We start from the raw sequence: 25854 nt of genomic DNA on the forward strand, positions 1-25854 counted from the left end.
GGGAGGGGGTGGCACCAGGGGAGGGGGTGGCACCAGGGGAGGGGGTGGCACCAGGAGGGGTGGCACCAGGGGAGGGGGTGGCACCAGGGGAGGGGGTGGCACCAGGGGAGAGGGTGGCACCAGGGGAGGGGGTGGCACCAGGGGAGGGGGTGGCACCAGGGGAGGGGGTGGCACCAGGGGGGGGGTGGCACCAGGGGAGGGGGTGGCACCAGGGTAGGGGGTGGCACCAGGGGAGGGGGTGGCACCAGGGGAGGGGGTGGCACCAGGGGAGGGGGTGGCACCAGGGGAGGGGGTGGCACCAGGGGGGGTGGCACCAGGGGAGGGGGTGGCACCAGGGGAGGGGGTGGCACCAGGGGAGGGGGTGGCACCAGGGGAGGGGATGGCACCAGGGGAGGGGGTGGCACCAGGGGAGGGAGTGGCACAAGGGGGGGTGGCACCAGGGGAGGGGTGGCACCAGGGGGGGGGTGGCACCAGGGGAGGGGGTGGCACCAGGGGAGGGGGTGGCACCAGGGGAGGGGGTGGCACCAGGGGAGGGGGTGGCACCAGGGGAGGGGGTGGCACCAGGGGAGGGGGTGGCACCAGGGGAGGGGGTGGCACCAGGGGAGGGGGTGGCACCAGGGGAGGGGGTGGCACCAGGGGAGGGGGTGGCACCAGGGGAGGGGGTGGCACCAGGGGAGGGGGTGGCACCAGGGGAGGGGGTGGCACCAGGGGAGGGTGGCACCAGGGGAGGGGGTGGCACCAGGGGAGGGTGGCACCAGGGGAGGGGGTGGCACCAGGGGAAGGGGTGGCACCAGGGGAGGGTGGCACCAGGGGAGGGGGTGGCACCAGGGGAGGGGTGGCACCAGGGGAGGGGGTGGCACCAGGGGAGGGGGTGGCACCAGGGGAGGGTGGCACCAGGGGAGGGGGTGGCACCAGGGGAGGGTGGCACCAGGGGAGGGGGTGGCACCAGGGGAGGGGGTAGCACCAGGGGAGGGGGTAGCACCAGGGGAGGGGGTGGCACCAGGGGAGGGGGTGGCACCAGGGGAGGGTGGCACCAGGGGAGGGGGTGGCACCAGGGGAAGGGGTGGCACCAGGGGAGGGTGGCACCAGGGGAGGGGGTGGCACCAGGGGAGGGGGTGGCACCAGGGGAGGGGGTGGCACCAGGGGAGGGTGGCACCAGGGGAGGGGGTGGCACCAGGGGAGGGGGTGGCACCAGGGGAGGGTGGCACCAGGGGAGGGGGTGGCACCAGGGGAGGGGGTAGCACCAGGGGAGGGGGTAGCACCAGGGGAGGGGGTGGCACCAGGGGAGGGGGTGGCACCAGGGGAGGGGGTGGCACCAGGGGAGAGGTGGCACCAGGGGAGGGTGGCACCAGGGGAGGGTGGCACCAGGGGAGGGGGTGGCACCAGGGGAGGGGGTGGCACCAGGGGAGGGTGGCACCAGGGGAGGGGTGGCACCAGGGAAGGGGGTGGCACCAGGGGAGGGGGTGGCACCAGGGGAGGGGGTGGCACCATGGGAGGGGGTGGCACCATGGGAGGGGGTGGCACCAGGGGTGGGTGGCACCAGGGGAGGGGGTGGCACCAGGGGAGGGGTGGCACCAGGGGAGGGTGGCACCAGGGGAGGGGGTGGCACCAGGGGAGGGTGGCACCAGGGGAGGGGGTGGCACGTAACAACAGGTACGAACTCCGCTGCACAATTAATCTTAATCAATATGACTGAGAACTGTGTAGGCAACGTAAGGGAGTAGAACGTGAGAGAGAGAGAGAGAGAGAGAGAGAGAGAGAGAGAGAGAGAGAGAGAGAGAGAGAGAGAGAGAGAGAGAGAGAGAGAGAGAGAGAGAGAGAGAGAGAGAGAGAGAGAGAGAGACGAGTGAGGGAGAGAGAGAGACGAGTGAGGGAGAGAGAGATACGAGTGAGGGAGAGAGAGAGACGAGTGAGGGAGAGAGAGAGAGAGAGAGAGAGAGAGAGAGAGAGAGAGAGAGAGAGAGAGAGAGAGAGAGAGAGAGAGAGAGAGAGAGAGAGAGAGAGAGAGAGAGAGAGAGAGAGAGAGAGAGAGAGAGACGAGTGAGGGAGAGCGAGTGAGGGAGAGAGAGAGCCAGATAGGAACATTAGTCGCTACACCCTTCATATGACTTAACAAGTGACGCCACCGCCACCCTCAGGTAGCGGACAGGAGACCGGAGTGAGATTCGTAGTGAGGGGTGCCTCCCCAGGGGTGCCTCCCCAGGGGTGCCTTCCCAGGGGTGCTTCCCCATGGGTGCCTCCCCAGGGGTGCCTCCCCAGGGGTGCCTTCCCAGGGGTGCTTCCCCAGGGGTGCCTCCCCAGGTGCCTCCCCAGGGGTGCCTCCCAAGGGGTGCCTCCCCAGGGGTGCCTTCCCAGGGTGCTTCCCTAGGGGTGCCTCCCCAGGTGCCTTCCCAGGGGTGCCTCCCCAGGGGTGCCTCCCCAGGGGTGCCTTCCCAGGGGTGCTTCCCCAGGGGTGCCTTCCCAGGGGTGCCTCCCCAGGGGTGCCTCCCCAGGGGTGCCTTCCCAGGGGTGCTTCCCCAGGGGTGCCTCCCCAGGTGCCTTCCCAGGGGTGCCTCCCCAGGGGTGCCTTCCCAGGGGTGCCTCCCCAGGGGTGCCTCCCCAGGTGCCTTCCCAGGGGTGCCTCCCCAGGGGTGCCTCCCCAGGGGTGCCTTCCCAGGGGTGCTTCCTCAGGGGTGCCTCCCCAGGTGCCTTCTCAGGGGTGCCTCCCCAGGGGTGCCTCCCCAGGGGTGCCTTCCCAGGGGTGCTTCCCCAGGGGTGCCTCCCCAGGGGTGCCTTCCCAGGGGTGCTTCCCCAGGGGTGCCTCTCTAGGGGTGCCTCACCAGGGGTGTTCAGTGGTGTAGAGGTTAAAGGTCGGGGCTCACGCTATTGTGATCCGTGTTACCTATTTATATAAACCTTTGCCAAATGTAAACTGTTAACAAAAGTATTCTTATACACGCATTAAAAAGTGATGGAGTGCGAGACAATAAATGATTTTAGAAATACTGTAACTTTATAGCAAATGTTAAACAAATGTGTTTCATTCAAAATAATCAGCTACCAGAAATTTTAGCCAATTATCCCCTGTTTGCTAAGTGTAAACAAAATAATGTGTACGCAGGTGATTGAAACCTCTTCCCCCTCCTCCTCCTGCATGTGGTGGGGGGGGGGGAAGTGGCACGATAAGCATTGTATAATTATATGTATGTGGCTCCACAAACACACTTTCACTCTGTGTTAGGGCCTCTTGAGGCCAGGGGGGGGGGGGTTACTTTGACAGTCTTTGGCAATTCTGTTCATTTATGTTAACAAATTATGTAACTTTCTCATTAGTGCTGTAACGTGCTTAGTTAAACCAATTTTGGGGGTCAGTTCCTAAGCCCTGTTTGTGTGTTTGTAACGCTTACCACTCTCACTACTCTCACAGGATGGGTATGGGGTGCACTACCACTCACAGGATGGGTATAGGATGCACGAACACTCACAGGATGGGTATGGGGTGCACTACCACTCACAGGATGGGTATGGGGATGCACTACCACTCACAGGATGGGTATAGGATGCACGAACACTCACAGGATGGGCATGTGGGGAAAAATATATGAACTAAACCATAAAAAGTTATGTAATATAAACAGAAGAATTATCTGACCAGAATTCCAACATGTTGTTCAGTTGTGTGAAGTCCTGAGGTGCCTGTCTCCCAGGATGATTAATGGCACCCCGGCACTTCAGAGACAGTTGTGTGTTGTGTCGGCACTCCCAGGCACCAAACACAGCCATTCATCACTGACACAGTACACACAGGACAAAATAATGTGTTTGTCCCTACACCACACATGCTAAAAAATAGTTGGAGAGGAAGAATTTTGCTCGTATAGTTGTTCTGGATGGAATTGTAACACGCGAATTGTTCCGGACAAAATGAGGTTCCAAAAGCTTATAGACAAACTTAAGATATATTTATTGTTTAAGCTCCCCAGCCTGTGGGGGAGTGTTCCCACCCATATTGTGGACCCCAGCCTGTGGGGATTGTTCCCACCCATACTGTGGACCCCAGCCTGTGGGGAGTGTTCCCACCCATACTGTGGACCCCAGCCTGTGGGGAGTGTTTTTAAACATTTACACATCAGCGGCATATGCTAGACTGACCAACATAAGAACTGCCTTTAGAAACTTGTGTGAGGAATCGTTCTGGACCTTGTATACCACTTATGTCAGACCAATCCTGGAGTATGCAGCTCCAGCCTGGAGTCCATACCTAGTTAAACACAAGACAAAGTTAGAGAAGATCCAGCGGTATGCCACCAGGCTCGTCCCGGAACTGAGAGGAATGAGCTACGAGGAAAGGCTAAAGGAGTTGAACTTCACACCCCTGGAAAACAGAAGAGTAAGGGGAGACATGATAACCACCTACAAAATTCTCAGGGGAATTGACAGGGTGGACAAAGACAAACTCTTCAGCACGGGTGGAACACGAACAAGGGGACACAGTTGGAAACTTAGTACCCAGATGAGCCACAGAGACGTTATAAAGAATTTTTTCAGTGTCAGAGTAGTTAATAAATGGAATGCACTAGGAAGTGATGTGGTGGAGGCTGACTCCATACACAGTTTCAAATGTAGATATGATAGAGCCCAGTAGGCTCAGGAATCTGTACACCAGTTGATTGACAGTTGAGAGGCGGGACCAAAGAGCCAGAGCTCAACCCCCGCAAGCACAATTAGGTGAGTACAATTAGGTGAGTACATGCTGTGATCATTAATGAAGCCTTGTTGTTTATACAGTGGTCGCCAAGTTGATATATATAGTATATATATATATATATATATATATGTCGTACCTAGTAGCCAGAACGCACTTCTCAGCCTACTATGCAAGGCCCGATTTGCCTAATAAGCCAAGTTTTCATGAATTAATTGTTTTTCGACTACCTAACCTACCTAACCTAACCTAACCTAACTTTTTCGGCTACCTAACCTAACCTAACCTATAAAGATAGGTTAGGTTAGGTTAGGTAGGGTTGGTTAGGTTCGGTCATATATCTACGTTAATTTTAACTCCAATAAAAAAAATTGACCTCATACATAATGAAATGGGTAGCTTTATCATTTCATAAGAAAAAAAATTGAAAAAATATATTAATTCAGGAAAACTTGGCTTATTAGGCAAATCGGGCCTTGAATAGTAGGCCAAAAAGTGAGTTCTGGCTACTAGGTACGACATATATATATATATATATATATATATATATATATATATATATATATATATATATATATATATATATATATATAGCCTATATAAATTGTCATTTTATTATATTTCTCTATTTCAATTCCATTTTGCTTTTGATCTCAGTTATCTGTGCATGGAGTTCAACCTCTGCAAACTACCTCAAGCCCGTCATCTCCCAGCAAGAACCTGCGATCAGGACAATAACAAACTCTGCTTTCAGACAACACTCAGCTCCCCTGTTTAACTCCCTAAACATGCTAAACATAAACTCACTCCACACATTCTCTTGTGTCAATTACATTTACAAAAAACTTTTCTTAAGTGCAAACCCTCTACTGAAACTATTCCTGAACAGATGTAATAGAACACATATTCACCATACCAGACATAAATATCTCTTTGATATCCCCAGAGTCAAACTTAATCTGTGTAAACACTCTATGCAAATAAAGGGACCCAGTATATGGAACTCACTCCCTAATGAATTGAAAAGCTGTCCAACTTTTTCCTTATTCAAAAATAAAACCAAAAAGTACCTAATTTCATCTTCATAGTTTCCTACCTAGTGCTGTAACTCGCAATGTATCTAGTGCTACCCAATCCCCCAATATATGTACCTAAGCCATATAACTTTATCATTGTAATCTTTGATATCATCTGATATCTTGGTTGTTATGTTGAGTGTATATTCTACTGCAGTATTCCTGGAAATGATCCTCAAATTTTGCTACAATGAACCAATTGATAACCCTGAAATTTTGCGCTAATGTAACTAGTAATCCTTGTTCATTATAGTGTATTGTTATTATTGTGTATTAATCTAATCTTTGTTTATTGTGTCAATATTTCTTACAATGTACCTGTACATTTTTTTGTCAATTTTACTGTAAATTATCTATTTAAAATAGTACTAGTGCTGTACAAGAATGTAAAATCAACATCGTTACTATGTACTCTCTTAACCCCCAATGTACCTTCTTGTATATAAATAAATAAATAAATAAATAAATAAATAAATAAATAAATAAATAAATAAATAAATTAGTTATAAGTTATTTATCTTTTAGTTTTTCCACATTATGGGGAAGACGCTGTGCGTATTAGTGGCTTTAGGCATAATACTCGCCTTCTTGAGGTTATCTTGAGATGATTTCGGGGCTTAGCGTCCCCGCGGCCCAGTCCTCGACCACGCCTCCTGTTTGTTACACCCCCCCAGGAAGCAGTCAGTAGCAGCTGTCTAACTCCTAGGTACCTATTTAATGTTAGGTAAGCAGGAGCATCAGGGTGAAATAAACTGCTTATTTGTTTCCTCTTCCACCTGAGATCAAATCCGGAACCTCAGGCCAACGGATTCCGAGCGCTGTCCACTCAGCTGTCAGGCCGCCTTACCTGTAAATCCTACATTCTTCGTGTATCCTATGTATGTATGTATGTATGTATGTATGTATGTATGTATGTATGTATGTATGTATGTATGTATGTATGTATGTATGTATGTATGTATGTACTTTTGCTTAAATAAAAATTATATATATATATATATATATATATATATATATATATATATATATATATATATATATATATATATATATATATATATATATTTATATATATATATATATATATATATATATATATATATATATATATATATATATATGACAGTGTCAGACCACGAAGGAAATTCCTGTTTCATTTTTCCTCCGTGGTCTGACACTGTCACATTTTTAATCACGTGTTTATTTTCGTGATACACACACACACACACACACACACACACACACACACACAAAGTTTAATCAAAACTTAAATTGGTTTACTTAAAACTTAAAACTTAAAACTTACGTAAAACTTAAATTGGTCAAAACTTAAATTGGTAAATTAAACAAAGTAATCAAAACTTTAATTGGTTTAATCAAAGATGTAGGCTAGCTAAGCAGCAAAGTAAAAGGGCATGGAGAAACTATAGGAATAACAGGACACTGGAGAGCAGAGAAAGATACCAGAATGCTAGGAATGAATATGTCAGGATGAGAAGAGAGGCAGAAAGACAATACGAAAATGACATCGCAAGCAAGGCAAAGACTCAGCCTAAATTGTTGCATAGCCACATTAGGAGAAAAACAACAGTAAAGGAACAGGTTATGAGATTAAGGATAGGGGCGGAAGGATTCACTACAAATGACAAGGAAGTGTGTGAGGAATTGAATAAGAAATTCCAGGAGGTCTTCACCTTAGAACAAGGAGAAATTCCAGAGGTAAGTGAGGGAATAGCTAACCAGGAACCACTGGAAGAGTTTGAGATTACCAGTGGGGAAGTAAGGAAGTGTTTACTAGAGTTGGACGTGACGAAGGCTATAGGCCCAGATGGAATCTCCCCTTGGGTTCTAAAGGAAGGAGCAAGAGAACTGAGCCTACCACTCTCCATAGTGTATAACAAATCACTGGCAACAGGGGAACTGCCAGATATTTGGAAAGCAGCTAACGTAGTCCCGATATACAAGAAAGGGGATAGACAGGAGGCACTGAACTACAGGCCAGTGTCCCTAACCTGCATACCATGCAAGCTGATGGAGAAGATTGTGCGAAAAAAACTAGTGGAGCATCTGGAGCGAAGGAACTTTGTAACACAGCATCAACATGGGTTCAGGGATGGCAGGTCCTGCCTCACAGGGTTACTTGAATTCTACGACCAGGCAACAAAAATAAGGCAAGAAAGAGAAGGGTGGGCAGACTGCATATTTTTGGATTGTCAGAAAGCCTTTGATACAGTGCCACACAAGAGGCTAGTGCGAAAGTTGGAGATGCAGGCTGGAGTGAGAGGGAAGGTACTCCGGTGGATAGAGGAATACCTAAGCAACAGGAGACAACGAGTCTGTGTGAGGGGTGAGGTCTCAGATTGGCGAGACGTCACAAGTGGAGTCCCGCAGGGGTCAGTCCTTGGACCTATACTGTTTCTGGTATATGTAAATGATCTCCCAGAGGGTATAGATTCGTTCCTCTCAATGTTTGCCGACGATGCAAAAATTATGAGGAGGATTGAAACAGAGGATGATAGTAGGAGGCTACAAGATGACCTGGATAGACTGAGTGAATGGTCCAACAAATGGCTGTTGAAGTTCAACCCGAGTAAATGCAAAGTAATGAAACTAGGCAGTGGAAACAGGAGGCCAGGCACAGGATACAGAATAGGAGATGAAGTACTTAATGAAACAGACAGAGAGAAAGATCTAGGAGTTGATATCACACCAAACCTGTCTCCTGAAGCCCACATAAAGAGAATAACGTCTGCGGCATATGCGAGGCTGGCTAACATCAGAACGGCGTTCAGGAACCTGTGTAAGGAATCATTCAGAATCTTGTACACCACATATGTAAGACCAATCCTGGAGTATGCGGCCCCAGCATGGAGCCCGTACCTTGTCAAGCACAAGACGAAGCTGGAAAAAGTCCAAAGGTATGCTACTAGACTAGTCCCAGAACTAAGAGGCATGAGTTATGAGGAAAGGCTGCGGGAAATGCACCTCACGACACTGGAAGACAGAAGAGTAAGGGGGGACATGATCACAACCTACAAAATCCTCAGGGGAATCGACCGGGTAAACAAGGATGAACTTTTCAACACTGGTGGGACGCGAACAAGGGGACACAGGTGGAAGCTGAGTACCCAAATGAGCCACAGAGACGTTAGAAAGAACTTTTTCAGTGTCAGAGTAGTTAGCAAATGGAATGCATTAGGAAGTGATGTGGTGGAGGCTGACTCCATTCACAGTTTCAAATGTAGATATGATAGAGCCCAATAGGCTCAGGAATCTGTACACCAGTTGATTGACGGTTGAGAGGCGGGACCAAAGAGCCAGAGCTCAACCCCCGCAAGCACAATTAGGTGAGTACAATTAGGTGAGTACACACACACACACATATATATATATATATATATATATATATATATATATATATATATATATATATATATATATATATATATATATATATATATATATGTGTCGTACCTAGTAGCCAGAACTCACTTCTCAGCCTACTATGCAAGGCCCGATTTGCCTAATAAGCCAAGTTTTACTGAATTAATATATTTTCTCTAATTTTTTTCTTATGAAATGATAAAGCTAGCCATTTCATTATGTATGAGGTCAATTTTTTTTAATTGGAGTTAAAATTGACGTAGATATATGACCGAACCTAACCAACCCTACCTAACCTAACCTAACCTATCTTTATAGGTTAGGTTAGGTTAGGTAGCCGAAAACGTTAGGTTAGGTTAGGTTAGGTAGGTTAGGTAGTCGAAAAAACATTAATTCATGAAAACTAGGCTTATTAGGCAAATCGGGCCTTGCATAGTAGGCTGAGAAGTGCGTTCTGGCTATTAGGTACGACATATATATATATATATATATATATATATATATATATATATATATATATATATATATATATATATATATATATACTGAAAGCATTGGGCATGGCACTACACACTTGGGACTGAAAAGACTTATAAATAATATTGGTGTTGTAGTATTAAAAATTAGGTGTGTTGTATGTTCAGTGTAGCCAGCTTTACACACTTTACTATGGGTGTGTCCTTCATGACTCTTCCCTCCAGCTTGCGACCCATACAACAGTGTGTCATATGGTGTCAACAGCAGACCTCCCTAACAGCAGCCATTATATGCTTGCTTGTTCTCTCTACAACCTTCCCGCGTAAATCTTTAAAGACCAAGCGCTACAACCTGCTGTTTGATATACCCGATATCAAGTTGTAATCGTGTTAGGGATATGTTTGTTTATCATGATATCAGATTGTATCTCCCTTTACAGCCTACAAGGTGGACTGAAGAATAAACAAACGCGCCATTGTAGCTGCACAACTGCACTACTAAAATAACAATAGAGATTTTAATCTGAAAAATCATGACGATATTTCCCTGTCCCTCAGTGGTTCAGGTGTGCCGTGTGACAGGTGTTCCATGCAACATATAAGGTAGGAAAGGCTGCATCAGGGGTGCAGAAGGCTTTATCAGCCGGCCCAGGAAGCTCCTGAACTGTACAGCAGCAGTCGTCAACAGCCAGAGGTTAACACAGGACAACAGCCCTAGTCGACACTCCGGCAACATGAGGCTCTCCAAGTTGGTGGTGGTGTGTGTGGCCATCGTCGCCCTTGTCCGGGCTGAGGTAACTTAGCGTGGTGGTCCGGGCACCGCATTAGTGGTATATGGGGCTCTCATCCTTACCCTCAGTCTTCCCTCATGCTACCCCTCTACACTTATCTGCGCTCAGTCTACGGTACACTCTCTGTCGAATCTTTCTAGTATGTGTTTTATATTTACCTGAGGACCACCATCTCTCTAAGTGGCCTCGACAGGGACAGTAAGCCGGTGGCTTGTCAGAGGTCTCCCATGTTTCCTGAAGATTTTATCATTCTAGATTTTGAACTGCAGTAACACCTTGGCATTTACGGTTTCGGCGGGTAGGCGATTCCATGGGTTTATAACCTTATCGGTGAAAAAACATCTGTTTTTCTGTCCTATATTGTGACATTTTAAGTAGCTTTGTCGGTGACAGGTAGGATGTGTGTATATATACTTTAGGCTTATATCGAGGTCCCCACAAGTTGGAACTACTGATCTTCCTCAGGATGCAACCCCCCATGACAGTTATAGTTAACTGATTCCCGGGTACCTGCTACTGCTGGGTGAACAGTGGCATTGGGTGAAAGGAAATGTACCCAACCATTTCTTTCTCGCCTTGAATTCGAACATTGGATTCCCGATTGTGAGTCGAGTAGCAACCCAACTGCTGAGTTTGAACCCGTAGCTCCTTGTATGTATTACATCTGAACTATTAAAGAAGTGGTCTTGATCATTGTCCTCCATTTTATTTAGTATTTTAAAGGTTTCGACGAGATCAGCCTTGTCATGTCAGGTTTGCAGTGTTGTTAGTTCTGAGGCTCTTAACCGTTGCTGATATATGAGAGATAACTTAGTTCTGGGAGGATTTTCGTCGCCCGGTCTTGGACTTACACCAGAGATTACATTATGAGCGCTCTGAGGCACTTCCAATAGTTAGTTTAGTTCATTTATTATGCATCCCATACCCAGCTTGTGGGCGGTAGTGGAAAGGGTTACAGAGGCACATAATGGGCTCAGGGACTGAACCCCACAATTCATTTAGCTAAGCAAGTTACAATCTTGATGAGCTAGTTACAAAATTCAATGTAAGTCGTCACATCAACAATGGGTTCGAGATCGACCTCAAGTACAGGTTCTAAATTAAGCAACTGACATATGTGGAGAGCTAGTGTCAAAATTTATATGTTTGTCCTGCACACCGCCCCCCATCCAGTGGGCAGCTGGTGGATAGGTTACAATCACTTAGTTACTACCTACAGTTAGCAAACTGGGGATATTTGGCTAAAATTTCTGGTAGTAGATCATTTTGAATGAAATATTTACACATCGCTGGAACATTGATTATAGAATTGTCTCTAAATTCACGTATCTTTTCGCACTCCATCACATAGTGACGGAGGGTGTGCGAATAATTTTGTTGACACAGTTTACATTTGGTCAGGTCTACATCAGCAGATAATGAGAATTCCCAGAGATACTTGTAACCGAGTCTAAGCCGAGCAGTAGTAACATCTAGAAGTCTGCTGATTTTATTGGATGATCCATAGATGTGTGGCTCCTCTTGCATGAAAGTATGATAGATGGAATTACTGGTGTCAATTTCACTTTGCCTCAGATCTACAAGATCTTGTTGAAGTTCTCGGTGTACTGCTGCTCTCAGATTGCTCATTGACAATCCAAGGTTACTGAGCCATCTGAGAGCAGCAGCACACCGAGAACTTCAACAAGATCTTGTAGATCTGAGGCAAAGTGAAATTGACACCAGTAATTCCATCTATCTGCAGCATCTATATGACCAGTAAGACATGTTGGTATACTTGGTAGTGCTGATAAGGCGTGTGCTTGAAGAGTGATGCGAACACATAGCAGTAGCCCAAGCAGAAAAGCATAAGTGATCGCAAGCATTAACATCAGTGTGGCGGCATACCAATGTGAAGGTTCTGATGGCTGCTGCTGTGTTTAACTTGTCTTCGCTTCATGTCGCCTCACCTCAATGTTCCTACATCTTTTACAATGTTGTTTCCGTTCTATGAAAAGATGTGAATGTGTCTTACATCACATCTCCATTTTGACAATTATGTGCTACCTCCGTGATTTTACGACGGTGACTTGAGTAGATGCGAACGCCAGAATTTGTTTAATTTTTTTAATAAAGCAATTAATTACCTGCAAGTTCTGGAAACTTTAGAACTTGCATAAATAATCATGCTACATTGTTATAAACTACTGTTTTGGCTACATAAATACTTCGTCACACAGGTTCGTCACCTTTCTAGCAGGCTTTTGTTTCCCTCTTCCAGTATTCTCTTAATTCAAAATCTGAAGATTCAAATCTCCTAGGATAATATTTAATACAAGATTTTTTATATTTTCTCAGCAAATTTCTATCTTACTCATAAGAGGTGTCGCGCCCGCTTGTTTGTGTGTATGTGGGGAATAAAGACGCTTTAGATCTCTACCTTGATTCTAGTTACAGTACCGTGACCACATCACTGGTTCAGTTGTAATAGTTCCGTAGAGATAAGGTAGTCTTAAGTTCTTAACATAGACCGTCTCCTGCGGTTATTTATTTATTTAAGCTAATATATATATTTGAAGAAAAAATGAATCTTCGTGTATTTTCAGCAGAAGCAAAGTGAGGTGGGGAGTGCCTGTAAGTCAGCTGGAGGAGACTGTCTAAAGGAAGATGTCAACAAGTGCCATACTGTGTTGGCTGAGAAAGACTGTGGTCCCAGCGCCGTGTGCTGTTATAATGGTAAGTTGTGACGACGTAGCCTAGTGCACCGTCAAGGGCCACCAGCATCGGCTTGTACATATAAACCTCCCACCATAGGCCTCCAGAGCCATAATACTGGCGACCATTGAGACGATGAACTAACCAATACAACAACAAACACATACCACAACAATTAAAAGTACACCAAGGCATATCCGGGACACCTGCCGTCGTCGCCCCTGAATCAGACAACAACCACCACAGTATTTAGCAACACTGTACGTATAAAGTCATAATGGGAGAGCCATACAGATTTTCTTAAACGCCTCATCAACCTAAATTTCCAATTTTCCGTTGCTCCCTCGCTTCCGCTTATCAAAACTGTAGCCACTCCGTAGGGGGCCTCGTAGCCTGGTGGATAGCGCGCAGGACTCGTAATTCTGTGGCGCGGGTTCGATTCCCGCACGAGGCAGATACAAATGGTCAAAGTTTCTTTCAACCTGAATGCCCCTGTTACCTAGCAGTAAATAGGTACCTGGGAGTTAGTCAGCTGTCACGGGCTGCTTCCTGGGGGTGGAGGCCTGGTCGAGGACCGGGCCGCGGGGACACTAAAAAAGCCCCGAAATCATCTCAAGATAACCTCAAGAGACTCCACACCAGCGGGTCCACCTACAGTCTCCCGATAGTCAGAGACAATATGCCACTAACACGCAGCGTTCCGGCCATATTGTTTGATTTTGTAAGTTTGTGTTGAGTCAATATGCACCTACTCGCCATGACAGTTGCCGTAACTTTGTTAGCCTAACTACACGCAAAAGCCTTAGATACCTGGCAGCCTCTATATCGTCTTACCTCGTCCTTCTATCCTTAGAACTAATTAAAAGCCGTCGGGTTCACGACGTTTATATACAAAATATGGACTATTCCAGTTGATAATAGTGAGTGCTTTGTACTTTGCCAACCCAACCCAGCGTACGCAGTATGGCGTGTAACTTTGCAACATTAATGCGTCCAAATTGTAATGCATGTACTTAAGTAATTAATTTATGTGTTTATGATAACAAATGCGGCGTGTTGAGTGGTGTTATATTGTGTTGTGTTGAGTGGTGTTATATTGTGTTGTGTTATATTGTGTTGTGTTATATTGTGTTGTGTTGAGTGGTGTTATATTGTGTTGTGTTATATTGTGTTGTGTTATATTGTGTTGTGTTGAGCGGTGTTATATTGTGTTGTGTTGAGTGGTGTTATATTGTGTTGTGTTGAGTGGTGTTATATTGTGTTGTGTTGAGTGGTGTTATATTGTGTTGTGTTGAGTGGTGTTATATTGTGTTGTGTTGAGTGGTGTTATATTGTGTTGTGTTGAGTGGTGTTATATTGTGTTGTGTTGAGTGGTGTTATATTGTGTTGTGTTGAGCGGTGTTATATTGTGTTGTGTTGAGTGGTGTTATATTGTGTTGTGTTGAGTGGTGTTATATTGTGTTGTGTTGAGTGGTGTTATATTGTGTTGTGTTGAGTGGTGTTATATTGTGTTGTGTTGAGTGGTGTTATATTGTGTTGTGTTGAGTGGTGTTATATTGTGTTGTGTTGAGTGGTGTTATATTGTGTTGTGTTGAGTGGTGTTATATTGTGTTGTGTTGAGTGGTGTTATATTGTGTTGTGTTGAGTGGTGTTATATTGTGTTGTGTTGAGTGGAGTGCTATACATTCTGACCATCATAATATGGCGTCGTTCCTCTCCCCAGGTACGACGGGGACTGGCGCTCCAGCAAGAAAATCCTTAATATTGGGAAGAAAATATGAGGAGAAAATATCAAAGAATGTAAACAAGCAAAACAAAACAAAACGAAGTGTGAGGGAGGAAACTGAGAGAAAGAAAACTGCCAAAAACAATAAGAACTCGTCTAAGAAAACGCGTACGAACAGACAAAAGAAGAACATTTCTGAAATGAAACCAGAGAAACGCAATAAAACTTCGAAGAAAAGTAAGAATATAAAGAAAACGGCAAAGAAAGAACAAGAACCAAAGAAAATTAAAAGGAAACAGGGAAACCGTAAGAAAATATCCAATAAGAAACAAAAGAATCCCAAGAACAAATCCAGGAAGAGATTACAAAAACTGAAGAAAAAGTCAATAAATGGAAAAAGAAGATCCAAGAAATTATACAAAACTGAGCCAAACACATCGCCCAAAATCGAAAAACTTTCCAAAACGGACAAAAATATTCCGAGTACAAATCCCAGGAAGAACCAAAGAAAGCTCAAGAAAATATACAAGAAGCAAGAAAGAAACCCAAAAGAGAGTGCAAAGAAAAGGCAGAAGAAGGTTAAAGGGAAAAACGGCAAATCCAATAAAAATATCGGAATGGAAAAGAGCAAGAATGGAAAAGAAAAACTGAGGAATAATTTTGGAAATAAAAATGGAAAATCACCCAAAAATCTAGGAAAGAAAACACTGAAGAACGGTAAAGACAAATCCAGGAAAAGTTTAGGAGAGAAAACAATTAAGAAAAACAAAGCCAAATCTAGGAAAAGTCTGGGGAAGAAGACACTGAAGAAAGGTGAAGCCAAATCTAGGAAAAGTCTGGGGAAAAAGACACTGAAGAACAATAAAGCCAAATCTAGGAAAAGTCCGGGGAAGAAGACACTGAAGAAAGGTAACGCCAAAAGTGTTGACAAGACCAAAGGTGAAGTCAAAGTGAGTGACAGAAGGGAAGGCCTGGACAAAGCCAAGTTATCAGCAGGAAAATCCGGTTATGACCAAGCCAAGTGCCCCAAGTCTGAGGGCAAGTGTGGCACTTGTACCTTGAGGAACGAGTGCTCCTCCGGCGAGTGGCGGGATGACGACTGTGGTGGCGACTGTGGCTGTTGTCATCCAGGTGAGGGTGACACTCAACCATCAGGGTGAAGGGTAACACTCAACCATCAGGGTGAAGGGTAACACTCAACCATCAGGGAGAAGGGTAACACTCAACAATCAGGGTGAAGGTAACACTCAACCATCAGGGTGACGGGTAACACTCAACCATCAGGGTGTAGGGTAACACTCAACCATCAGGGTGTAGGGTAACACTCAACCATCAGGGTGAAGGGTGACACTCAACCATCAGGGTGTAGGGTAACACTCAACCATCAGGGTGTAGGGTAACACTCAACCATCAGGGTGAAGGGTGACACTCAACCATCAGGGTGAAGGAAACATTGAAACCTGTAATATATTGAACAATTTGGAGGATATTGATCCAGACAACGTCTTCAAAAGGTCAGATGTAACACAAACAAGGAGCAACCCACACTGTAGGACAGAACACAGGACATACTCCTTCACCCACGGGGTTATAAACTCATAGAACCCCTCACCCACCCGAAGCCTTCAATTCATGCTTAAAGCCGAGAGGACAGATGGAACCATGAACGTAACTTTATGAAATATTAATATTGTCCAAGTGAGTGCTTGTTATATTTATATCTTATTTATACGCAGGCAAGGTAACCGAAAGTGTATTGACTCTTATCATTAATCTTTCTAGCCAAATGCACACCTAAGAAAAAATGCAGAAGTGCAGGAGGAGTTTGTCGAAGTAAGTGTAGCGGCAAGGAGACGGAGTTGAAGAAGGGGTGTAAGGGCATGGGGTGCATGTGTTGTCTGAAGAAGGCTAAACCCTGCAAGACGAAGAAATCGTGTCTGAAGAAGGGTGGCAAGTGTACAACGGAGAAGGAGTGCTCCACCGGCAACTTCGCCACCAAGGGCTGCAAGGGCGGCTGTGTCTGCTGCCTCTACAAATGTAAGATACTTAGGCATATATTTCGCAGTATGTGTCTTTCTCATGCAGGTGTGTGTGTGTGTGTGTGTGTGTGTGTGTGTGTGTGTGTGTGTGTGTGTGTGTGTGTGTGTGTGTGTGTGTGTGTGTGTGTGTGTGTGTGGTACCCGTACATGCGTATGTTTTATAATTTCCAATGAAGTGCTTGCAAGAATTAATATACTGGCTGACAAAGTATATATTTTTCTATGTCCAATAAGTCATGTGATTCTTGTACTGTCTCTGGTCCTGGCAACTTACATAAAAGTGCCCTCGCTTCTTGCAGGTCGGCGTTCAATTTCCGATGGTGCAAGTAGTTGAGCACCATTCCTCCACTCCGTCCCATCCCATATCCTTGGTTTCATATTCTTTCCAAGTACTATATAGTCGCACTGGCTTAGCGCTTTCTCCTGATATTGACCTTACTTCCGGTTGCCATTCTAGCACACTAACAGCTGATATTATCCTTGACAGCCACTTGCAGCGAGAAGAAACAGTGCAAGAAGCACCATGGTCGGTGCAAGGAGCATTGTGAGGGGCATGAACAGGTCATACACAAGGGGTGCAAGGGCCACAACTGCCAGTGTTGCGCACCGCCCCCTGTTAAACCTCCGCACCCCGTTAAACCTCCGCCAGCTTCCTGCAGTCCGTCCTCAGAGTGTACCTACGCCGGCGGCTACTGCGTGGAGTTCGAGCACCCCTGCCGGCCTGGCTACTACGCGTTGGGCGAGTGTCGCGGCGTGAGAAGCGGCTACGGCCACGGAGGCCACTGCAAGTGCTGCCGGCCACGTGAGTTACTCTCTGGTCTCCTTCCTCCTCTCCGTTACTCTCTGGTCTCCTTCCTCCTCTCCGTTACTCTCTGGACTCCTTCCTCCTCTCCGTTACTCTCTGGTCTCCTTCCTCCTCTCCGTTACTCTCTGGTCTCCTTCCTCCTCTCTGTTACTCTGCTCTACTTCCTCCTCTCCCATCTCCATTCATATTTCATGGGTGTTCCTCCCGACTGCTATTGAAATGTGGATACTACTATAGTATGCAGACTACAGAGACGTTTACAATATAATAAGCAGTTTCCCGGGAGGTTTACACTATTGCATTCAGATTACCGGGAGGATTATACAGTAGCAAGCAGTTTACCGGGAGGATTATACTGTAGCAAGCAGTTTACCGGGAGGATTATAATGTAGCAAGCAGTTTACCGGGAGGATTATACTGTAGCAAGCAGTTTACCGGGAGGATTATACTGTAGCAAGCAGTTTACCGGGAGGATTATACTGTATCTTGAGGTTATCTTGAGATGATTTCGGGGCTTTTTAGTGTCCCCGCGGCCCGGTCCTCGACCAGGCCTCCACCCCCAGGAAGCAGCCCGTGACAGCTGACTAACTCCCAGGTACCTATTTACTGTTAGGTAACAGGGGCATTTAGGGTGAAAGAAACTTTGCCCATTTGTTTCTGCCTCGTGCGGGAATCGAACCCGCGCCACAGAATTACGAATCCTGCGCGCTATCCACCAGGCTACGAGGCACCCGTAGTGTAGCAAGCAGTTTACCGGGAGGATTATAGTAGCAGTTTACAGGGAGGATTACACTATATCAAGCAGTTTACCGGGAGGATTATACTATAGCAAGCAGTTTAACGGGAGGATTATACTATAGCAAGCGGTTTACCGGGAGGATTACACTATTGCATGCGGTTTACCGGAAGGATTATACTATAGCAAGCAGTTTACCGGGAGGATTACACAATAGTATGCTGTCTACAACAAATATATAGATCCTATGAGCAGTTACATCCTTGCTCTTTATTCTAAGGACGAGCGCCCTGGCCATAGTGGACTTAGCCCCCCCCCCCGTTAAGTAGGCTTCATTTCGATCCTAACCTAACCTGGGTAAAAAAAATTTTGCATATGAACAAACTCTTATATTTTATAGTATGTCTACCGATATATTTACATCATGGTTCACTCATGCATACCATAATGTAAATATATGGGTAGACTGCCTACTATAGTGTAAATATATCAGTCCCCTCGTACTAGTGTAAATATGTCAGGGGCCCCCGTACTATAGTGTAAATATGTCAGGGGCCCCCGTACTATAGTGTAAATATATCAGGATTCCCGTAGTCTTATGTAAATATATCAGGCCCCTGTATTATAGTGTAAATATATCAGGCCCCCGTACTATAGTGTAAATATCCGAGTAGACAGCATACTATGGTGTAAACACATCAGTAGGTCACATATTAAGGTGTAGATACTTGGATAGAGTAAATATCTTGGTACGCCACAAACTGTAAGTAATTATCAAAAGAAGGCGCCAAGCCAGGAAGACTGTACCTCCAAGTGTGTCGCTTGATATTTATAAGGCGCTAAATACTTATGATGTCAATACAAGAACAAAAGCAAGTAAGGCGAGCGATATCAAGGGTATCGGATTCACCAAAGAGTATACCGAGAGACAAATGACCCCGAGGGACATCAGGCAAGCAAGTCAAACGATCAACACGAATATTAGGTGAGATGTTGTTACCCCGGCGTGGTGTGTGGTCCTGGGTGTCGCTGCTAACGTGGCTTGCGTCCCGTGTTTCTCCTGAGGGGCCCTGTTCATAATTTCTTCTTCTTGAGAGTAGGTGCAATATGCATGAAGGGTTTACCCTCCCGATGACTGCACCAGGACAGATGTTGGGAGACGCGTTGACGTTGAGGACGAGAAGAAAGTCAAAAGTGTTAGTTGTGGCGGGCTGTAGAGAGAGGAGTGGCGACGAAAACAGAGGTGGACGTTAGAGGGAAACTCGCCGCACCGTAGGGCGGGATGTCGAGTTCACGGCGGCAGCTGATTTACGCACGGCGTAGCGCTGTGCGCAAGGCATCAAATAATATTTCTCCGGGAACTTGTGTATCGGAAAGAGCAAGCAGTACGCTCCCCAAACCACCCACGAGTCAAAGGACACCCGGCCACCAGGCGGCGCCTTCGGCGGAGACATCTTATCCGGCACCTTATAAACAAACTCCTTCACCTGCGACACCCAGACAGTGGATGAGCACCACGGGATCGGAAGCACCCGGGCATCCCGATAAGGGCCCAACACCTGACCCTCACAGGTCACGACCCCGGCAGCCGGGACTAGGCAACCACCAGACCGGGGCAACGAAGGAGGGGGAACCGCAGGGGATGCAAGCGCGGCATCGACCCCACCACAGGGCACAGGAGCCGAGGCCCCCCGGCGCACATCTTTCCGCAACACCACGACGAGGTCCCGATCATCAGGGGCAACCCCCCACCGTGGGGATCCAACAGCAGAAGACGCAGAGGGGGGGGGGGGGACACAGGCAGCAACTCGGAGCCCCTCACAGCCCCGTCATCCATGGTGGGGGACACCAGAGCACCATACTCCCCCACCTCCTCCCAAGGCACACCACGAAGGGGGGACACTCCAAGCCCGCCGCGAACGCTTCGAGACAGGCCGCACCACACCACTCCCAGCAGGCCCCCCCCCCCCAGGCACGGCCACCATCTTCACATCCACACAGGCCACACCCGCACCGTCCGAAGAGGCCACATCGCCCACACTGAGGGAAACAGCCTCAGAACACATCATCCAGGGAAACAGCCTCAGAACACCGACGCGCACGCTTCTGCAAAGGGATGGAAGTAGCAGAACTACAGTCGCCAACACACACAGGCACGGCAGGCACCTCCCCCTGCCGAAGCCCCCCTCCAAAACAGCAGAACCCGCGTCCCCGGGAGCCGGTACCACTCCACAGGCGGGGGCGGGACATGAACCTCCACTGGGACATCCTGCACTACACGCAGCGCAGGCGACGGCCCGACACCCACCCACACCGGCTCAACAACCCCAGGGGCCACAGCAGTCACCAGACGTGTCGCACAGGCCAGAGAACTCGCCTCAACAGGCGGAGCAGCAGGCAGGCTATCAGACGGAGTGGGTACTGTGCCTCAGGCACAGTACCCACTCCGTCCTCAGAACCGTCCGAACGCAACAGAGGCGGGAAATCCTCCATACGAAAAATAAGCACCCTACCAGTCGCTCCCACGTCGCACGCTGCAGCCAGATGACCCTCGTGACCACACCGATAACAGGTGTGCGGTTGTTACCCGATACTGGCAGCGGAGCGTGTAACCCAACACGGACATCGACGACGGTACACTACACTTCAGCGACATCGTCAGGGTGCGGGTGCCTTTAATCGTGATTTATGAAAGTCATCGATAGGGTAAAAGTCAAATGAACGAATGAGACTTCGAAAGAGTAATCCACAGCGGTAGCGGTAGAAGTGCTCAAAGTAAATTTAATAAAAGAAGTGAATAAATTCAAGCCGTCATTGTAGTTGTCATGTATTTGCATATTTAACGGTGAACGAGTGATTTTTCACGACCAAAGATAACATTCACTCGAAAAAAAAAAAACTTACGGGCCCGTGCCACCTCTTAGGTTGCTTAATCTTTAATCAACAAGTGATTGAAGATTACTATTATCCGAGTGATATTACTACGTTCACATTCGCCGCCAGAGCAAATGTGTATGTTTAAACACAGCTGTAAGGTATTTTTTTTTTTTAATTTGGTAGTTGTGACGAGGAATATTATGTCCCACATGCAACGTCTTACATTTGTCGACATTATAAAACATTAGCCAGTCTTCCATTTGTGGAGTTCACATAGATCTCTTTGTAAGGCTTCAATCTCATTTTCACTTCCCACTTTACCATAAATCTTTGTGTCATCTGCAAATTTGATGATGTGATTTGTAATATTCCCATCCATGTCATTAATGTACATGACAAAATAGGGTTGGCCCCAAAATTGACCCCTGTGGTACCCAAGTTTCTAAAGGCAGTTCTTATGTTGGACAATCTAACATATGCCGCTGATGATATCCTTTTGTTGTGGGGCCTCTGGGGACAAGTTCGGTGTGATATCAACCCCCAGATCTTTCTATTTGACTCTTGCAGGATTTCACCTCCCAGATGATACCATGTGTTCAGCCTTCTGCTCCCTTTGCCTAATTTCATTACTTTACACTTCCCTGAGTAGAACTTTAGTAGCCATTTTCTAGACCAGTCTTCCAATTTGTTCAGGTCGTCCTGTAGTCTCTGTCTTCATCTGTCTTGAGTCCTCTCATGTGTGTGTGGGGGTTTGTGAGTACGTGATTGTAGAAGGGGGCGGGGGGGGGGGGGGGTGAGTATGTGTGTTGGAGGGGTGGGTGAGTATGTTTGTGATGGGGGAAGGGGGGGGGGTGATCTTGCATAATTTTCATCGCTCAAAATATAACTGACAATTTACAACTTCGGATTTAGCAAAACATTCTGATCAAGGGAGTAAGGTATATCCCCATATACGTCGTTAACCTCAGTTGGTAGTTTAATATTTATAAATAAATAAATAAATAAATAAATATTTATTTAGGTAAGGTACATACATAAAGAGATTTAACAAAGTTTGTTGGATTAATAGATAGAGTTAGTACATACAATGCCTAAAGCCACTATTACGCAAAGCGTTTCGGGCAGGAGACGAATTATATTTTTCTAATGCCTTTTTTTCAGAAACGATTACCAGCACAACATCGACTACAAGCACGTCTACAACATCGACTACAAGCACGTCTACAACATCGACTACAAGCACGTCTACAACATCGACTACAAGCACAGTCTACAACATCGACTACAAGCACATCTACAACATCGACTACAAGCACATCTACAACATCGAGTACAAGCACATCTACATCATCGACTACAAGCACATCTACAACATCGACTACAAGCACGTCTACAACATCGACTACAAGCACATCTACAACATCGACTACAAGCACATCTACAACATCGACTACAAGCACGTCTACAACATCGAGTACAAGCACATCTACAACATCGACTACAAGCACATCTACAACATCGAGTACAAGCACGTCTACAACATCGAGTACAAGTACATCTACAACATCGAGTACAAGCACGTCTACAACATCGAGTACAAGTTCATCTACAACATCGAGTACGACCACAACTTCGACTACATCGACAACATCTACAACTTCGTCTACAACTACATCTACAACTTCGTCTACAACTACATCTACAACAACATCTACAACTTCGTCTACAACTACATCTACAACTTCGTCTACAACTACATCTACAACTACAACTACATCTACAACCTACGTCTACAACTACATCTACAACTACATCTACAACTTCGTCTACAACTACATCTACAACTACAACTTCGTCTACAACTACATCTACAACTACATCTACAACTACATCTACAACTACATCTACAACAACAACAACAACTACAACCACAACAACCACAACCACAACTACAACAACCACAACCACAACAACTACAACCACAACAACCACAACTACAACAACCACAACTACAGTCGCAGTAACTACCACACCAGCACCAACCACCACACCAGCACCAACCACCACAGCAGCACCAGCCACCACAGTAGCACCAACCACACCGGCAGGACGCAGACGATAAAGACAAGAAATGGCGGGAAACCCTGGGCCACGTCATGCCAATTATTACCACACTTGGATACATTTCCTCAGCATTACATATATGGACACCTTAGTAACCCTGACTCTCACAACTTAAGACGATCTGTTTTGATGAACTATGTTAAGACATCATCCTCAACCAGTCTACTGATCATCCAGTACTCACCTGTGTGTTTACTTCAAAGATAGATGACTATTTCATGTACAATTATCATGGGTTGCTCTAATTACCATAATTTGCTGTCATTCTTATGAGTTGCCCTAATTGTAATAGATTGCTGTAATTACCATGTGATGCTGCAATTGACATGGATTGCTGTAGTGTCAACTCTTAGGTTTATCTCAGCTAACAATATTATTATGTCAGCACAAAGTTAACATGTGCAACATCTACCACCACAATTTTACCTGAATTAACCTAAGGGCCACAATCCCTCTAGTGGCCTCGACGGGGGCCAGGAAGCCGGCGCCTTGTTAAAGATATCCCCAATTTTTCCTGATGATTTTATCAAGGTGGATTTTGAACTACAGCCATGTTTCCGCATTGACGCTTCGGCGGGTAGGCGGTTCCTTGGGTTTACAACCCTGTAGGTGAAACAGCGACTCCTGTTTTCTGTCCTACATAGTGGCTTGTTAAGCTCGGAGCTGTTGCCCTCCTAGTATGTGCTACATTTTATACAACTTCACCCACTTAAAACATGCCACCTGCATGGTTCTCCCAGCCATACATGACTGTATTGTCAGTGAGTACTCGAAATTATATCAGCTGAGAAAATATAAACTAGGAAGATGGTGTCAGCTGAGAAAATATAAACTAGGAAGATGGTGTCAGCTGAGAAAATATAAACTAGGAAGATGGTGTCAGCTGAGAAAATATAAACTAGGAAGATGGTGTCAGCTGAGAAAATATAAACTAGGAAGATGGTATCAGCTGAGAAAATATAAACTAGGAAGATGGTGTCAGCTGAGAAAATATAAACTAGGAAGATGGTGTCAGTTGAGAAAATATAAACTAGTTAGATGGTGTCAGTTGAGAAAATATAAACTAGGAAGATGGTGTCAGCTGAGAGGATTATGAGTATGTCAACAATGAGGCGGGAGTTAGCTTATTAAAGAGATTTCTTTAATTTTTCTTCTTGACAACAATTTCTAAAGGTCAGAACTATCAAAACCAATTTTGGCCGAGTCATTAAGAGTATGACTTGAGACGGGCTGGGCTAATTTTTAGGAGATGGATTAATGTATTTGGAACTTGCATGAGGAACAGCTATCCAATATATCTTTTTATTTAGTGTTCAATATGTCCGTTCTTGAATGGGTAAATGCTCGTGTGTGCGCGCGCGCATATATTTCATGACATGTAAAAAAACACCATAATTATCTTTCCGCGTTTTATTGTATTAAATGCACCAGAATCTCTAATATCAACTTTTTTATTGAACCTTTGTGATGTTTAATGCCTATAATTATTTGTCCAAGTCATAATACATTTCTTTCATACATGTTATTTTGTTATTCGCTAATAAAATCATTGTTGGCGAAGAAAACTTATGCAAATGTATGAAACATCATGATTAAGACTTAAGTGAGGGGGGGGGGGGAAGAGTTCCTGTCCACAGCCTCTGGGAAGTCTGTCAGCCTTTAGGCAGATAGGTCAATGCTACAGGTGTTGGAATCAAGGCCAGACAGATACGAATGAAGACGTCTGTATCCACCAAAACATTAGTTACACTGCGACACTTGCGAAAGCTAAATTGAGAGGGGAAAAGTAGCAATAGTGTTCTAAGAACCACATCGGAAGTATTGACCATACGCTTGAAATGGATTGCTGGCCTGCCCGCCAGAGGGTCTAAACGTGGTCGCCAAGCCTCCCCAGTTGTTGCTAGGCGTTCCGTGTGGGAGGGTGTTGTTGCGTTGGCGCCATGGGGACCCCACATCCCCCCTATTCGCCGCTGTGAGACCGTGGGTCTGGAATTTTCTGGACGTGCGTCTTACCTGGCCCTTGAGATTGTCCTGTTGGATATGCTGCGTGTGCGAGTTGCCGATGTGTACGGGCTCCAACTGCTGTCCACCCATCGGGTGTGGGAACCGACCTGTGAGATTTATATTTATTTAATTTATATGAATTTATATAGAATTTATATTTACGGTAATTTGTATACTTCGATAGCAATTTGTATGATGTTAAGTGGACTGTATTTCTGCAATAATCTCTTAATCTCACAAATCGATCCTCTACACATTAGGGGGGGGGTTATTAAATTAATATATATGCAGCCAATCAAACTACAGAATTAACTACACATTATTAAACATTGAAGAGGTTCCTTATCTTATAGTACAGCAGGCTAGTCCACCAGGTATAACTAGGGTGTAGACACCAAATTATCCTCTTTGAGGTAGCTTCCATATCACCCAGGTAAC

General features: G+C 46.0%; 1 protein-coding gene across 1 annotated transcript; it reads left to right on the forward strand.

The window, feature by feature from the left end:
• Window positions 1-10266: 10266 nt before the first annotated feature.
• On the forward strand, window positions 10267-24854 carry LOC123767537 (axoneme-associated protein mst101(2)). The gene is made up of 6 exons (XM_069310381.1): window positions 10267-10414; window positions 12997-13126; window positions 14829-15962; window positions 16614-16868; window positions 17358-17672; window positions 22450-24854. The coding sequence occupies exons 1-6, from the start codon at window positions 10355-10357 to the stop codon at window positions 23310-23312; spliced, it is 2757 nt and encodes a 918-aa protein (XP_069166482.1). The 5' UTR covers window positions 10267-10354; the 3' UTR covers window positions 23313-24854.
• Window positions 24855-25854: the final 1000 nt, after the last annotated feature.

This window comes from Procambarus clarkii, chromosome 67, assembly GCF_040958095.1.
Source record: "Procambarus clarkii isolate CNS0578487 chromosome 67, FALCON_Pclarkii_2.0, whole genome shotgun sequence".
Classification (NCBI taxonomy): Eukaryota; Metazoa; Arthropoda; class Malacostraca; order Decapoda; family Cambaridae; genus Procambarus; species Procambarus clarkii.